Here is a 17,220-nt window from a genome sequence, read left to right as displayed (position 1 = left end):
GGTGGAAGGATGGAGGGAAAAAGATTTTGAGCGGTCGGGGCCTGAACATGCAGGAGGGTGAAAGGCGTGCAAGGAATAGAGTGAATTGGAACGATGTGGTATACCGGGGTCGACGTGCTGTCAATGGATGAAACCAGGGCATTTGAAGCGTCTGGGGTAAACCATGTAAAGTTTTGTGGGGCCTGGATGTGGAAAGGAAGCTGTGATTTGGGTGCATTATACATGACAGGTAGAGACTGTGAACAAATGTGGCCTTTGTCGTCTTTTCCTAGCTATACCTCGCGCACGTGCGGGTGGAGGGGGTTGTCATTTCATGTGTGGCGGGGTGGCGACGGAAATGAATAAAGGCAGCAAGTATGATTTATGAACATGTGTATATATGTATATGTCTGTGTATGGATATATATGTATACGTTGAAATGCATAGGTATGTCTATGTGTGTGTGTGGACGTGTATGTATATACATGTGCATGTGGGTGGGTTAGGCCATTATTTTCTTCTGTTTCGTTGCGCTACCTCGCTAACGCGGGAGACAGCGACAAAGTATGATAGATATAAAGACATATATATATATATATATATATATATATATATATATATATATATATATATATATATATATATATATATATATATATATATATATAATATCATGGTTTTTGCCTCCATCTTTGCAGATGCGAGGTGAGTTAAATGTCCAAATTTTTACAATTCTGTGAACGAAACGGTCACAATTGTGGTGAGCACATAGATTAAACATTGTTTGTTGCTACGTCAGTATGTGAAGGTTGTGTTGGATGGGGAATGTGGTTGAGCTCGGAGACGTTCCTGTTAATGATCTACGCAATTTCCATCATTGGGACGTTCATGAATATGCTATTGAGGCGTGGCTGATCCACTGCCATCCCGGAGGCAGGCGCTGGCTGATGTGTCAGATTACTGACATGGTCAACAAACGTGACCTGGTTCTATCAGACCACTAAAGTGATTTCAGTATTCTCCACCATGTCTCTCAAACCCGCGTTCATCTTCTTGCTAGTAGCCGGAGGTGTACATACCCACCCCATTACTGCTAAGCAACCTCACACTGCTTATCAACCACACACACACACACACACACCTTGATAGCACCAGCTTGCCGTCCAGCCCTAACTCTCCCACAGTCAGTGCATAAATCTGAAGTTGCCAGACGGCCCACATAGCTTCGAGGTAAAGGTTCCACTTCACTCACTGTCTTGCTGCTCATGAAACTCTACAATGAGTTCTCCCGCTGAGCGATCCAGACCCGTCTACCCCATCAGCGATGTTTCATTCCAGCAGGAAAGTTGTTCCTCTGGAGGGCTTCATGTGTCTTCCCATTACTGTAGTTCAGAAAGCCACAGCTTCTCGGTGAGCTATGATTAATTGTTGTTGCCTCGAATATGATTGGTCTTACTTATACACTTCAAGTTTCAAAGACATCTCAGTAGTTTAGTATTAAAACCTCGTTCAACTCTCATTCCCTCGACAATTTCCATAACTGAATCTATTGAACTTGAGGGGACAAAAGACTTCTTCGGCTCTTACTTTGGTTGACTTCAACCAAAGCTTTCGAACCAGTCAGCCCCAACACAATCCTCAGCAAAGCCATCGGCTTAGGGGTAGCAGCGAAGTCACATTCCATGGCTGTAGTCCTTCACGGTGAGCGTCGTCCGGCTGTCTGCTTCCGAAGGCCCATCACCACCTTCCAGTCTCAGTCCAGTCACCTATAATACGTAGCTGTTGGTGTCATTTGGGCAGCCAGTGGGAGACACGTGAGTAGATGATATGCCGCAGGTGAAAAAGCTTCTTCTAGCTAGTGTCAACACTGGACAGGTCGTAGGTTACCTGCTGATGGTGAGTGAATGGGACCATCCTCCTGGTGAATTGGGACCCTGTTAGTGAAAGTTGACCCTCCTGGTGTTCCAGCCCTCGTCCCATTGCTCATAGATAAGTTTTGTTACACACTGACAGACGCTGCACCGTTGTAATTGCCCAGTTAGTTTGATGTTCGTAGTTAAGACCGAAAACCTTTTAGACGATCACCATTCCATTGACGATTTCTAGAATGATGCTCGACGCAATCGTTCATGTCTGACAAGTATGCTGGGTTTATCTTATGATGTAATCAACATGTATGATGAGAGTAAACCGAATTACGTCTTTTATTAAGATTTTCAGAGATTGGTCACTGAAGTTCCTCATCAAAGGCTATTATCCCAAAATATCACATGGTGTTATATCTCGTTAGTTAGGAAATTTGTTGACTGGCTGTAAACAAGTAGCGATCGATGGCCAAGGCGTGAAAATTGTTCGAGGTAGCAAGAAGGGTGCGGTGGGGCCAGTCTTGGTTCAAGGTAGCAAGTGGGGCGGAACAAAATTTTAGGCTTCCTAGGATGGGCATTTGAAATTAGGCCAATCGTTCTTGGCTCTATACAGATTACTGGTGTGTCCTATCCTTAAATACTGTGATCAGTTTTGGTCACCCTACTTCGAACAATGACAGGATGGAGTATACAGCGGCGAACTTCAAAGATAACACAAATCCTGTGTAAGTGGTACAGAGTCCCTCAACCTAACAGTTTCATGTCACCCGTGATAATGGTGTTCGAACCCGTAGGTATGGTGGAGACCAACATCATAAATACGTTTCAGAGTTAAGACTGGAACGAATTTCTACGACTACAACGTTGTCTGCACCTTTTCAGTTAGGGAATTTATAGACATTTTTTTTCCTTCAGTATCTATTTACTTTTCTGGTCTTACTGAACGAAGCTTCGAGGCTTCGGTGTTTCTGATCTGTTGCTCCGGGAAAACTCTAATGCTCTGTTGCTCTTGCCATTCTTTTGTATTCCTTTGTCACCGGAGGACAATACAAGTACCTTGCTACTACCCTGGCAACATTACTACGATTGTTGGAGATCATGATCATCATTGACGACTCGACCTTGATATTAGATGTTTTGCTTTGTTCCCAGACTACTAGTGTGTGGCCCAGGGGAGTGTACATTGGGTCCAGTGTGGCCAGTATACGTAAATGTCACAATGATAGAGTGAGATTATGTGACTGGTTCACTGTCGTCATCAGGAACCTGTGGTACACCGGATGAACTATACTTTTTTCCAAGGCCGTTCATATATTACGTGAGTTCCTGCTTGATCTGAAATATGGAAACTTTCTAAGGTACGTTTGTGATTCTTGCTTAGATAATTTGTTTAAGCACTAAATGCCGAAAGCTGCAGTGTTCACGATTGTTTTTAGATTCTCATCTGCACCTCGCAAAGGACCATGTACATAGTGAGAGCGTGTAGAGATGTTGTTCGTGATTATTTGATTGGTTGTTATATCTTCATAACGACAGCCTTAACGGCCTTGGCAATTGACAGGCCTTAGAGTCTAACTAACCAGTCGTCTGTCAAAGTAGTTCGCTTTCCATCGAAGTCTGTCGCTTGGGAACATCAAGAAGGTTCTCCCGGGCCGGAACTTGACTCCAGGTACACTTGTCAACAGGTGGTCACCGGCCATTAGTAGTAGTAGTTGTCACTGACATACAACTTTCCTGTGTCCCCCACGACCATTGTGTAATACTGTGCTGATCTATGGTTCCCTCTAGACTTGGCCTCGTCCTCCTTCACATGGACAGAATCAAGCTTTACCTTGTCTAGTGTAATTCAGCTGTAATCACGGTGGCCACACTCACTCTCCACGCCTTCAAGCTACTATTCCATGAATCGCCATCTTTATATAGCCCTGTGTTAACAACAAATTGTTTTTAAGACTGTTTACCTGTTTTAACGTCATCAGTCGAACTAATTTATTGTTATGTTGCAGTGTTTGAAACTATCCAACTTGTCACATTTTTCGAATCTCAAATGAATGTTTCTGACCTTTTTATCCCTTTCAAATCCACAAAGTGAGCTTCAGTAGCGTTGTAGAATCGTTGGTAAGGTTGTGGTATCTATACATTACCTTAGCCATGTTCACAGTGGTGTGTGAAAGGTGTTTTAGTTTTATGACAACAGTTATAAGGAGATATGGTAAAGTGATTGTGTGAATGTGGTAACTTGGTTAGCAAATGGTCCTGTACGTAGCTTAATTTATATGGTGTTGTCTGTGTTGGGGTGGTACAGACTCCTTGTGGGTCAGCGGAAGATGTTTTCCTTAGTCCTTCAACACTCATGGGGCACTTTCCAGTGAGGGGAAAATCATCCCTCCTCTCCATTTCTTGACAGACTCGACTGCATTCCCATCTACTCCTGCTGGTTGGCCACACTTAACCTTAGGTAAGGTTTTCACTACCTCCTTTCTTTTCACTCTGCCATTCTAAGCTTAGACACTGGAGATTACAATTTCAAAGAGAATGAGAAGAGGTGCAATGGAAAGATTTTGTTGTTTTTCTTTTGATTTATTTAAAGGCACGCAACAAGACACGAAAGTTTTGTACTACCAATTCGTATTCTCAGGGACGTGCAATAGACACCACAGAAAACAAGGCTGATTCTTATCATAGAAAATGGTATTAATATACAACAAATGAATGTTTAAAGCTATAATGAGACTTCTGCTCGGTGCTGCCGATGAAATATTCATGAACTGTGAACAATACAACTCATGAACAAATCATGAACCACTCACGAACTATCCGTGAGCCGCTCATGAACTGGCCGGAAAATATTCATGAACCGTTCATGACTTACTGTAGAACCAGTCATGAACTGCCTTCGAGTCGCCACATGAATCATGAACCACCAACGAACTGTTCATGAACCATAGCCATGAACCAGGTCACGGGCCATCAGCGGGTCACGCCCAGTACCTTACACTACATGGAATAAATAATATCTTGTTAATTTCTTTGTACATTTTTTTTCTTTACTTTTGAGCTGTGTTAAATTCTTGTAGCCAGCTCAAAATTTTATATAACCGTATCTTACAATGTGTGGTGTGTGTGTGTGTGTGTGTGTGTGTTAATTCCTCTTGGATGTCTTGGTGTTTCTGCTCATATTGGCTCCGGAGGGTTGACATCCAAGCAGATCCCGATCTCGAAGACCATCATCTGACCCTCAGGACATTCCTCCTCCTCGAAGTGCCCCACACTCATGATTTTAAAGGGCTCGACGGAGTCGCTCACCAAGGGCGCCTTGGAAGGGCCGCTGTGGTCCGCCAGGTCCTCACAACTGAAACGGAAGGAAATCCATGAAATACGGATGTACAAAACGGGGTTACAGAGAGCCTCGAACTAGTTTATATGGGGAGAAATTTGATCATTGCAAGAGCCACTCATGTAGTGAGAGCGTTTATAGTCTTACACAGAACACCTGACGAAGGAGGTAACACGTCTTTCCAGTTCGAAGTTATATCTTGACACTGACAACTTCAATGACCCTACCAATGGCGTGGGCTTCATGTCCAAATAACCTACCAATACCAAGGCAACGTAACAGACAATGGGCCGCCGTAAGTCAACGGTCCATGCAAGGCTGAAATACTTGCGTATCAGACAAAAGACAGGTGTTTATCGCCTAAAGATTCTAGGCGTGTCGGGGGGACGTTACGTACACTGATTACAATCTGGAAGCTGTGGAGAAGCTTGGGGTCTTCGATGTTTCATGTTCTTGTCACTTATTTCTCATCTTTCACTATATCTTTCGTCCATGAAGAAATGGATCGATCGAATGAATAAATAAATGAGTCCATAACCGAATGAATACATAATCAAGGCGTATGAAAGGACACAGAGACATTAGAAGATATATGGATATACAGAGAGAGAGAGAGAGAGAGAGAGAGAGAGAGAGAGAGAGAGAGAGAGAGAGGGGTAACTTACATATCGATTTCAGGGACGTAGATCTGATGAGGGCCACATTCAAGCGCCTTGTGATCCGACTGCTCTGGCACCGTGATGACGAAGCTGGGGTCCACTTCGTCCGTCTCATCCTCTTGCTGCCTCTTGGACAAGGACGGGAAGATCTCTTCGGCGATCTCCAACACAGTCATTCCGTCTCTGCTCTCCTCCATTATCTCCAACACTGTCATCCTGTTCTGTCCTTCCTCTATCATCTCCAACACGTGAACTCTCTCAGGTCCTGGCGTCTTGTTGGGGTTCCGGTGTCTCACTGGGCGACACCTGCAACCACACAACCAATTTACACCACCACAACAACCAGATGGTCACATCTTCACTAGTAATCACAACACAAAGCCAAGTGAAATGAATATTCAACGTCAAAATAAAAATAAAAACGAATGATATCTCAGACTTCAAAAAGTTACAACAGCTCGTACGATTTAACAGTGCCTAGTAAACTAAGTTAATGACTTGTTCCCTAGTTAATGGTCATTAGTGTGGGGTTGAAGAAAGGAGAAACCACTAGTGACTGAGACAGTCAGCTGCGGTAAGGCTACTTCAACTTATAAAAGTGAAATGTGTCTGGTGAGCTACTACGTGATGGAGGTTGACTCTGAGTGTTTGTGAGTAGATACCAATGTGTGTGTGTGTGTGTGTGTGTGTGTGTGTGTGTGTGTGTGTGTGTGTGAGTGGGTGTGTGTGTGTGTGGGTGTTTGGGTGGGTGTGGGTGTAATGAGCAGGTGTAGGACACAGGTAAACAAAGGCGAGAGATGTATTTGTCTCAAGAACAGATGTTCCTAGTGCGACCCAAGCTTCAGGTTGACTGACACGAACTGACGACCTGTGACTGTTTTTCTACAGTGTATGACGACGTAGGCTCGAGCTGTCTGGAGGTGAGGAGACGGTGGTGGTGGTAGGCTCGAGCTGCCTGAAGGTGAGGAGACGGTGGTGGTGGTGGTGAGGTGGAGGGTTAGAGGGCGGGGAGTTCCCTGGTAGGGTGGCTGAGGGGTGATGTTAGCTTGTAATTAGCTGGCCCTCTCCATCCATCCCAATAACCTTCTCATCATCTTTTGTACCGTCACTCCCACTACGATCTACCACCATCACCTTTGCCTTATACCATCAGCTACTACCTTATCCACCATGACCATCCGTACCAAACACCCACCAGCCGCTACCATCTACCACCACTACCACAAATACTATTCCGACCAATGTTGTTTACCTTTACCCTTGGTATCATTACCTACCACTATTACAACCACCACCTACAACTAAGCCAGTCACCATCACCTCCCACATTCACTACCACCACCAACACGACTACCTACTACTCCTATTTCAATCTACCACAATCACAAGCACTCATGCTAACCCTACCGCTGTGCTCTACCATAACTACCAGCACCAACCATCACTACCTTTCCTACCACAACACAATCATCTACCAGTAGTACCATCCAATGGCTTTAATCACCGTCGCTACCGGACGCATTGATGGCCTTGTCTGGAACCCCGTTGTTCACGAGAACAGTCTGTTCTTACCACACCAATCTGAACACTTAACAAAGCTGCTTGAGAACAACACAAGAGGATGACTTGCGGATGAGCAGTGCTGAAGACGACCCTTAGAGACTCTGAGTGTGTTTAGAAGTTCGTGTTTGCACTCCATGTTTGGATATGAGTCACATGGTGATAAGATGAACGCCTCTGGGACATGGACCGCTGAATAGGATACGGACCGCTCTGTAGAACATGGAGGGTGTAGAGAATATGGACCGACGTAGCATTTATTATGGACCGGTGTACAGGACGCAAGGGAACTCAAGAGTCCCACCCTCGCTGATGGGGTAGCGGGCAAGGACGCATCATCTTATAACAGAGTCGAACCACATCCTCTCGCTGCCTTCATAACAATCAAGTCGTCTGGCATGACCTTCTGAGCTTTCGTAATGCGCTTGCGACTGTGTGTGTGTGTGTGTGTGTGTGTGTAGGATGCGGTGGAAAGGGGTTACAGGGGCCCAGCAGGAGGAGCGGGTAGGGCACAGTTGGTCGAGGTACTCACCTGTAAGAACCATCTGAAGACTGGGTACAGTCCAGTAGACTGGCGGCATTGGTCCCTCCCTTCTCATCTGAAACACAATTGCCTCGTTATCACAAAATTCAATCAAGGTTTTATGTCTACACATTACTATTCTTTCATGCGTTAACCTCCTGCTATGATAATATATCTTATTTTTTTACATAGTCTTGATAATCAGTTATTGTACGTCAAGAGTCCGTTGTCTTTACATGAAAGGAACTACAAGGATGATTGTGGTAAAAAGGAACCGCCATCGACGAATGAGCTGCTTCATTAGTGATTCGAACCACCGATTTGGAGCTTCAGACGTGGTCGAACCAGCAAACGAGTGTACTGACCACAACAACCAACAATCCTTGGTGTAGGCTATGTGGGTGCTTCACGTCTCTCAGGAACACTGTCTTCTCGTTGTGTGCGTCCGTGTGTGTGTGTGTTGGGGGTGACTTGCCGAATCACATCACGTAGGCTTTGCCAGGGAATGTTCATTCCTCCAGCCTGAACAAATATACGAAACCCGATCCAGGGGCGCAAACCGAGTCAACGCTAGCCAAGGACGTCTTGCGCACACACACACACACACACAGACACCATCGTCATGATGGTCTCGGAGGTGCGTACATCCTCTTCGTGACAGCAACAGCTGGAGACGTCATGCAAAGGTTCATCCCCTGCGAGGCATCTTCACCCAAGGATGTTGCGCGCATGGATACACATTATCCTTCTGAGGATTTCTAAGGTACTTCCTATCCGTTCTTTAGGGATGACAATGATCCTTCGTCTTGTTTTACAAGGTTGTGAAAAAGTGACGATTTGTAGGAATCTTAGTACAATGCACGTTCAGTTGTGAATGACTGGTATAAAGTGAATGGGGATATTGTGAATATTACAGCATACATTAGTATGAAATACTGTATGATAGGAGGGTATGTTTGAGAGTTGGGGCCTTACGAATGATGAACTCCCTCCCTGTACAGTTGTGAACAAGTGACGACAAACACAGACACACAGGAAGACGTGCAGACACAGGCCGTCGGGCAGACAAACACACACGAAGGAGGGAGTGGGAAGGAGGGAGTGGGAAGGAGGGAGTGGTTGTTGCAGGACGACCTCAGGAGTTGTTCACGGTCATTGCGGTGTGGTGGGCCGCAGCGACCTCCCATGGCGGACGTGGTCGTCGTGGCCACCTGGCCCGGGAATGGCAGCCCTCCCCAGGCCCTGCAGACCCCCCTCCACCCCCGCACTCCTACCTGGTAACAACTGGCTTCACAAAGCACTGCGGAGACCAGCGGCCAGCGAGGGGGGAGGTCTCAACTCTCGCTTCCTGAGGGGCTTGGCGCCGTAAGCGGCAACAATGTGGGGTTGGACGTCGTAGCTGGCAACACTGAGAGACCATTGAGGGGGAGGGTCAAGGTCGTGCACCTCACCTCCAGCCCTGGCTGTGCCTCCTGCTCTTGTGGAAGGCTAAGCAACGCCGACGTATTCGCCACGAAAGATTGAAAAAAAACCCACTCCACCTTCATTATCTTTTCTTATATTTTTCAAATCAGTCGATTAACTGCTTAGTTGTCGTAAAAACTGTTTTGTAGATTATTTAAGTGTTTGATTTTTTTTTACTTTGATTTTCATTTGTCTTGGAAGATACTTCTAAAAACAATTCTTTTTTTTTTTTTTGCGTCCATAGCAAATGAGTTTTGATGAGGCTATCGTTTTATCAGAGAACAAAACCGTCTTGATCAGTGGCTGAACAATGGGTAATCAGAATTCAACCTTGATGGATAATTTAGTGAATTAATAGGTTTTGAAGGAGATCCGGTTGAGTCAGGCTGTTGTTGTCTTAACAGTTCACTCACTAACTACCTGTTATTACCTGTTTTGATAAACTGGAGGATTGTTACGTGAGTCAACTGTTTCCTTGATGGCTAATTTGGCGAGTCAGTTGAACACCTTGATGAGTCACGCGTTGTCTTGACGCACGACCAGGTGAGTCACGCGTTGTGTTATCGTACGACCAGATGTGTGGGCAAGTGTCTTTACGGACGACCGAAATTAAAATAAAATCTCAGAATAAATTTTCTTTGAATGTCTTGGCATCCATGTTTTCTTTGTCTCTATGGGAGGAATACTAATCTAACTAGACGAGTTAGCATCTTGCATTTTTTTTCTTCATAGGGTTATCGTTCGTAATATATTTCTTCTCCCAGCTCTGAAAATCCCTGTGTGAGCTTTTTTGTTGTTGTTAATTAGGTCGTATTTGGACCGATTTATTTCTGGTGATTAAATTTGTAAAAGAATCTATAAAGTATTAGTGAAATTTGAGCTTGCTTTTGCCCATTTTTTGAGCAACCATTTTTGTTTATCTGTATTTGGTTATTACTTTCTATCACGTGTCAGTGATACAAACTCTAGGGCATTACTATCTATCAGCTTAACTCCAGGGCATTACTATCTATCAGTTTAACCCCAGGGCATTACAATCTATCAGCTTAACTCCAGGGCATTATTATCAATCAGGTTAGTTCTAATGCAGGACGTTAGGACTAGCTATGCCAGAGAGTTGTCGAGAACTGTCGTTACGAGGAAATTGACAAGACATGGTCTCTTTTGTTTACTTTGCTGGAAAGCTGATGGCCCATGAGGGCTGCAGATGACACACACACACAAACACACACACACACACACACACACACACACACACACACACACTTCGGCATGTATACGTGTATACTGCCTCTGCTCTCGCGAACTGTGTACATGTGTTTGGGCCAACAAGTTTTGGGTTCGAAGCTCAGCATGTGGCTGCTGCTTGCCACAGTTTGTGTGTAGAGATCGGTCACTCGAGGCCTGACCGTACAGCTAAGCTGCGTGATTATCTCTCCCTCTTCTTATGAGCGTCAGGTCTACGAATACCTGCGAAGACCTGATTAAAAAGTACAGATTTTCACTCTTCCCTTTCACCCGAGTTGGCCCTGATCAGGGCACGTTTTGCCCGGTGCATGTCGGTCACAGTATATAAAAAAGATCCAGTAAAGTCTGAGCAACACCTAGTTATAAGGCCAGACGCATCTCAGAGTGACTGAGTTATCGGAGGGCGGGTAAAGCGTGAGAGGAATGAAGAAAACGTGAGGGTTCGGTGTCAGGTGTCGAGGCTTTTAATTCTTTAAGTAGCGTGACGAGACAGGCCAGAGTGTGACATGCAATGGTGTCATATGACACTGTGGAACCCGACGTCAGTGCCACTGGGCCATCGCCAGTGGGCATGATATAGTGTGATATACTTTTTGCAAAGCCTTAACGGGCGTTTACCCTGTCAGGGGCACCCAGAACTGTTCCGGACTCACTTCTTGTGAATCTGGACGATTGAGTGTAGCCGGAAGGAGCTACCGTACCAGGATATAAGGTATAGTGATATGGTTCCCTGTACGGTGCGTGGAGCTATGTGTCAAGGTTCTTCACCTAGTTAGCAGTGAGTCTAGCACGGGGGGGAGGGAGGGAGGGAACACACGGGTGACGCCAGGGTCGAAGCTAATGTTCAGAGCTGTGTGGCGAGGGCTTAGTCCGCCCCGCCGGTGGCAGGGTTATGTGGCGAAGTTCTAGGCCGTCTCTTTGGTGGCAGGGGTGTGTGGCGTAGTCCTAGGCTGTCTCGCTGGTGGCAGGGTTAGTGGCAAAGTCCTGGTGGCAACGTTGTGTGGTGACGTCCTTCCCAGCACGAGGGATAATGTGTGTAGGTATGCATTATTTATGAAGAGAATCAGTCATAAGATAAAATGTCCACACACACACACACACACACACACACACACACACATCAATGCCACCGTCCCACCCAGGGACCACACCTGTTTACAACGTACCCGACTTCCAAGGTCCTTTTATTGACCCTTTGGTGCTCGTGTTGAGAGCATGGCACACAGCACTACCCCTTACGGTGTTGTGAGATCTATTACCTTACGTACAGATCGGGGAGTTCAGTGTAAACGAAGCACATTAGTCGTACGGCGGACCCGTGCAGCTGAGGCGGCCCAAGTCTAACCAGGGAGCCGAGTGTTGCAGCTGCTGCTACTCGCATAACCCCACACACGATCAGGCAGGAGGAGGAGGAGGAGGAGGTGTGGAAGTCACCTATCCCATTGTCTTTTGACTTAGGAAAATGTTTCATTTGTCTAAACCTACGTGAGCAAGGCATTTCACTGATAGCGTGGGTGAAAGTTATGTGGTTATGGCGGGTAGGAGGAGGAAAGGGCAGAGCGAACAGTGTACAGGACGTCGGCAAAAGAGGGCGACAGGTGTGCCTAGGGGGAACCTGTCACTGTGTCTTCTCGCTTTTGTCTCCAGAGGCCAGTGTGGGGCGTGAGGCGCCAAGGCGGTGGTGGGGAGTCGGCATGTAAGTAGCTACGGCTGTTGGGTCACGTGTGAGCACACGCGTGCAGCGCCACATGCGGCAGTGAGCGTTAGCTATTAACCTATATCCCGGCTAACCATAGCCTCAACCTTTCCTTTCTTAGTACGAACTCGAACGGTAAAACACACACACACACACACACACACACACACACAGTGACCTTTCGAAGATAACGGGAGTTGTCCTTCCTGATAGTGTGTTACCTCGACGTGTGCGTCGCCACCACGTCTGCGATGACGTACAGCTTGTTGTTGTTGCTCCTCACGCGTCTCTTTCTGTCGTGGGAGTGTTGTAGGGACGTCCCCAGCCAGCCGTCCTGGACGACGGCTGGCTGGGACGCCGCATTGAAAGTGAGGGTTCGGGACGATCCCTGCCCAGCTCCGCTTAACCTTAGGGGCGAGTCCTGGTAGGGCCTACTGCCACGTCCGGGGAAGGACCTGCGGTAACTGCTTCCGAGAGAGAGAGAGAGAGAGAGAGAGAGAGAGAGAGAGAGAGAGAGAGAGAGAGAGAGAGAGAGAACTTGCGACGATACGTTGCCAAAATGAGGGGTTACCGCGTAGCGCTCGCCGCAGGAAAATCTACAATTACGAAGCACGTGTCATGCGAGTTACGTCTCGCGTTGTGTGTGAGATGGAGAGGTTCTGAGTTTGTGGACTGAAAGCCAGCAGCCCATGAATGACCCAGGCGAAAGAAAAAAAAAAGAAAAAAAGATCTAGGTTTGAGGGTGAATCTTGACAGCCACTGAAGTGCTGCAGTTGTCATTAACCCTCTCGATACCCAGGCGAGTGGTACCGGTAGTGCACACCTCCCTGGTCCGTGGCTGCCTGCCACAGAAAGCTGGATTACAACGTCTTTCAAATGACACAAACAAGCATTGCCAAGTTTGCGAAGAGACAAGTCTGAGGACGGCAGCTCAGAGGAGATCTTTTTCTTATCGTCTAAAGATGTGTAACTTTTACAAACTGGATCTCCTTTGTTGCGCCCGACCTGTCGTCCATGACCTGTGGCCCACGACCTGTAGTCCATTCCATGGGTTTCATGGCCTGTGCGTGGCCTACGACCTGCGTATCACGACCTGTGACCCATACGTCGTCCATGACCTAGGTTAGGACGACGCACTTGCTGCGAGCGTTGCTGGACTTTCCTGCGGAAGCCGCGTTAGGCCTAAGGCCAGAGGGTGAGTGAGGAGAGAGGCGGTAGATGGTACACTCCCTGTACCCTCGTGAGGAATCCCAGGGTGTACGACGCACCATGAGAGAGGGATCTCAGGGCGAAGGGGACGCTGCGAGGAGCCCCAGGGCGCAGCACACGCGGCCACGTAGTGCTGGATTTCTCCAGGACATCGGTAGGTTTTGATGGTCGTCGTGAGACCAAGGGGGGTGTCGGGCGTCCTCTGCCAGGCGACTTCCTCATACGATTGGCCTTCCAGGTGCCGCAAGCTGAGTGGTGGGTGTCAGGGGCGATCTCCCCTTCCCTCCCTCAGCACATAAACGGACTGCACCCTTTCACTGCCCTCCCAACATAGCTTCAAGTGACGCAGTTACAGCAACTTCAATTTCTAGTTTCCCGCGAGGGAGTAATTTACTAGACAGCGCCCCTCAGCTTCGGTGGGAGGCAGCCGCCAAAGGCACCCCTGATATATTGACCCTATAGAGATAGGTTTATGTTGACGAGGAATATTCATTATCTAATCTAAGACAATTCTGTTCGTCTCTTGACCTTACATAACATCCGCCCATGGACAAAAACATCCACACCTTTGGTCTATTCATGGGTACAATTTTTAGAGACTCGCCTCTTGCAAAACGAACTCTCTGAGCCGTTTGCCTGTCTCTCCAATCAGAGGTGAAGGTGCCAGGTAAAAGCAACCATAAGCTCCACCTACTCTAAGGTTGCATCACCGTTTTTCGTCGGGTGTTAGCAACACCCTCACATTCTATGATGTACACCCTTCACACACACACACCCACACTCATTGGAAAGTCTCTCTTGATCTCCTCCAACACAAAGACAAGCTGTCACCTTTGGCTTCTTTTACGGTATCTTGTTACGGTTGATAAATGTCAGATAACAATAACCAGCTTCTGTTGGTTTAGATAAGATAATACTGTGGTCAGGTGCTTCAATTATGGTGGAGGAGAGAAAAAACCCGCTGAGTCAAGTCCCAGGAGCGAGCATGACCCCGTGACGTCGCTGGGGGGAGGGAGTCTCCATAGCTCATTCATGTCCTCGGCGTCTGTGTATACGTACCCGAGATTGTGGGGTGTTGAGGGTGGAGGGGGAACCTCAAAATACTCCCTCCTATAGGCAACGACCGTGAGCGTCACACACACTATGGTGACGGGGTGTGTATGCGTTCAGCCTTGGTGGGCTGGGCCACCACCGCTGCCACCACTAGCACCACCAACGCTTTCCCTTCTAGTACCACCACACAACACTCCTGCCACCACACCCACCCTCACCTGCCTGCGGCACCTCCCCACCACCACCACCACCACCACTGCCATGTAAGACCGGGACCGTCCCCCACGACAAAGCGTTGCCTCAGTCTTTGAACCAGCCCACACCGGCAAAATATGCCTTCTGCTTTGCTCTCCTGTATCTGTTACTGGGTGTAGATAATGTTGACAGATAACCTGGGTATGGACCGGTGTCCTGTTATCTGTCCTTCTCATGTAACGCATAACTCTTACATCACCACCACACGCCCTTCCTCTCCTCCGTCCTCTTCAAGTTCCGATTCTTCACGACAAATTATCATTTCCACTCGTAACCTTCGACAGAAGATCCTTCATACACTGTCTTATCCCCACAGTGCCTCACAGTGTCACTAGACTTGGCTGCCACCACAGGCGAGGGCCAGTGACGCCTCCGTCCCTCCCTACTCTTCCTCCTTGTCTTCCTGCTTCAGCAGACCCTTATCTGTTTCCCTAATTTGGGTACGTCCTCTTCATGCCAACGGCGTCATTATCGGCCAGTTACCGACCATTTGCCCTGCCCTTGAGGGGAGATTCGACCTTAGGGTCTACAGATTAGACACTGAAGCAACGTCATTACACCATTTATACGTGCAAGAACGCAACATATTAACTTTCCCAACAGATCAATGTAAATTCCACAGTATACCTTCGTCAGGAACCTTAGATTAAGTATATACAGGAAAGTTTATCTTCACTTCAGGACTGACGCAGTGAAGGCATTCAACCACTCGATACAAATAATGTTGCCCTTGTTTACCAAGGTCTTCAACATTCTCACCGTTGTAACAACAAGCTGGTGAGTTCGCCAACTACACCACAAGACTCACGCTCTCTCAAGGTAGTGCCCGTCATGTGTGTGTGTGGCACTGAGGGGACGGTGCCAGTACCGGGAAACACGGGACTATTGTCCCACATGTGGGTGACACAAGGAGAGCCATTGTGGTGTGAAGGAAGTGACGTTATTTCAACAGCCCCCCGAAAAAAAAGTGTTGTCAGTCCAGTGATGGAAAAAAAAGGTTCCCGTGGACGGTGTTACGTTCGGCAGTGTGGCACTGATGTTGGTGTGTGACGCGTGTCCTAGTGTGAAGTGACGCTATATAGTATGGTTTATGAGATGACGGATGACTCCAGCCTGTTTTGTGACGCTTGGCACTTATCCAGGTGTGGGAGGGGCACCAGTGACACTTGTCCTGGTGTATAGCAAGGAAAACATGGCACTTGTTCTGCTGTCTTGGGCTTACCACTTGTTCCAGTCAGTTAGGCTTGTCCTGGTGTGGTAGCCTTGGTAGTTATCAAGTATATGTAATATGTGACGGATGGTAGGTGATAACTGAATCTTATCATCAGAGACCTTAAGAAATGACGTCTCGGGTCATGTGGAAACACCACACTACAGGAAGGGCGCCACACTACAGGTAGACACCACACTACAGGTAGACACCACACTATCGTCAGACACCACACTACAGGCAGGTCTCCACATTATAGTCAGGCACCACACTATAGTCAGACACCGCACTACAGGCAGGTCACCACACTACAGGCAGGTCACCACATTATAGTCAAGTCACTACACTACAGGAAGACACTACACTCACCTTCGTAAGGAAGGAACACAGCAGGGTATGCGGTGACACAGGCCAAGCAGGCCATGAGGGCGAGGGACGGGTACATTCTGTGGCGTCTCAGGTCTGTCTACACGAGAACCAAAGACGATGTGGTGGAAGCCTCGACGTGGTGGAAGCCTCTGTAGTGATGTCACAGTCGCGGCGTGAATAACAGTGACCAAAAAAGAATAGAAAACGTTCCTGGACGACGCAATGTGCTCAGACGGATGCTGTAACGAAAACGGTTGAAGCACGACTAACGAAACAGCCGACGCGTCGCCGCTATATATGGGTGGGACGCTGGCCCCGCCCCCTCCTACCACACACATACGCACGCGTCCACACTACCCAGAATTTGTTTATGATTCACATCACTATAGCTTTATGAGAATTGTTATGGTGTTGCTTCCGCACACTCGCCTGTGTGTGTGTGTGTGTGTGTGTGTGTGTGTGTGTGTGTGTTGAGGTATTTGTAATTCGCAATACGCAAATACTTCATAATGAATGATGAAGGCTATCTGATTTGAACCCCATCCCCCCCATCTTCACGTGGACGAGAAGGAGTACAGCCTCGTCTCAAGAACTCATTCCAATAAGTAAATCATCATTTAACCCTGCTACTGACTGGAGAGCAGCCTTAAACTCCATACACCCCATAGAATAGATCCTGGAGTTAATATCACTGGGATGAAAGTTCCGAATGTCTTAAAACAAGATAAGTTATTTACAAATGTCTCTTGGGTTCGCTGGGCAGTGGACAAAGACAGGGTTGTACCCTCGTGT

General features: G+C 47.3%; 1 protein-coding gene across 1 annotated transcript; it reads right to left on the bottom strand.

The window, feature by feature from the left end:
* Positions 1-4,404: 4,404 nt before the first annotated feature.
* On the bottom strand, positions 4,405-16,694 carry LOC139747388 (uncharacterized). The gene is made up of 4 exons (XM_071659677.1): positions 16,429-16,694; positions 7,934-8,000; positions 5,848-6,147; positions 4,405-5,197 (listed from the first exon to the last, which is right to left on the bottom strand). The coding sequence occupies exons 1-4, from the start codon at positions 16,502-16,504 to the stop codon at positions 5,020-5,022; spliced, it is 621 nt and encodes a 206-aa protein (XP_071515778.1). The 5' UTR covers positions 16,505-16,694; the 3' UTR covers positions 4,405-5,019.
* Positions 16,695-17,220: the final 526 nt, after the last annotated feature.

This window comes from Panulirus ornatus, chromosome 68 (genome assembly GCF_036320965.1).
Source record: "Panulirus ornatus isolate Po-2019 chromosome 68, ASM3632096v1, whole genome shotgun sequence".
Classification (NCBI taxonomy): domain Eukaryota; kingdom Metazoa; phylum Arthropoda; class Malacostraca; order Decapoda; family Palinuridae; genus Panulirus; species Panulirus ornatus.
This window is presented reverse-complemented; position numbering and strand designations above follow the sequence as displayed.

Excerpts from the sequence above, each read along its gene's own strand:
- LOC139747388 (XM_071659677.1), bottom strand. The coding sequence starts at position 16,504 with ATGTACCCGTCCCTCGCCCTCATGGCCTGCTTGGCCTGTGTCACCGCA. Across the intron at positions 6,148-7,933 it reads TCTTCAGATGGTTCTTACAG|GTGTCGCCCAGTGAGACACC; the intron begins GTGAGTACCTCG and ends GTGTGGTTGCAG. Across the intron at positions 5,198-5,847 it reads TACGTCCCTGAAATCGATAT|TTGTGAGGACCTGGCGGACC; the intron begins GTAAGTTACCCC and ends CTTCCGTTTCAG.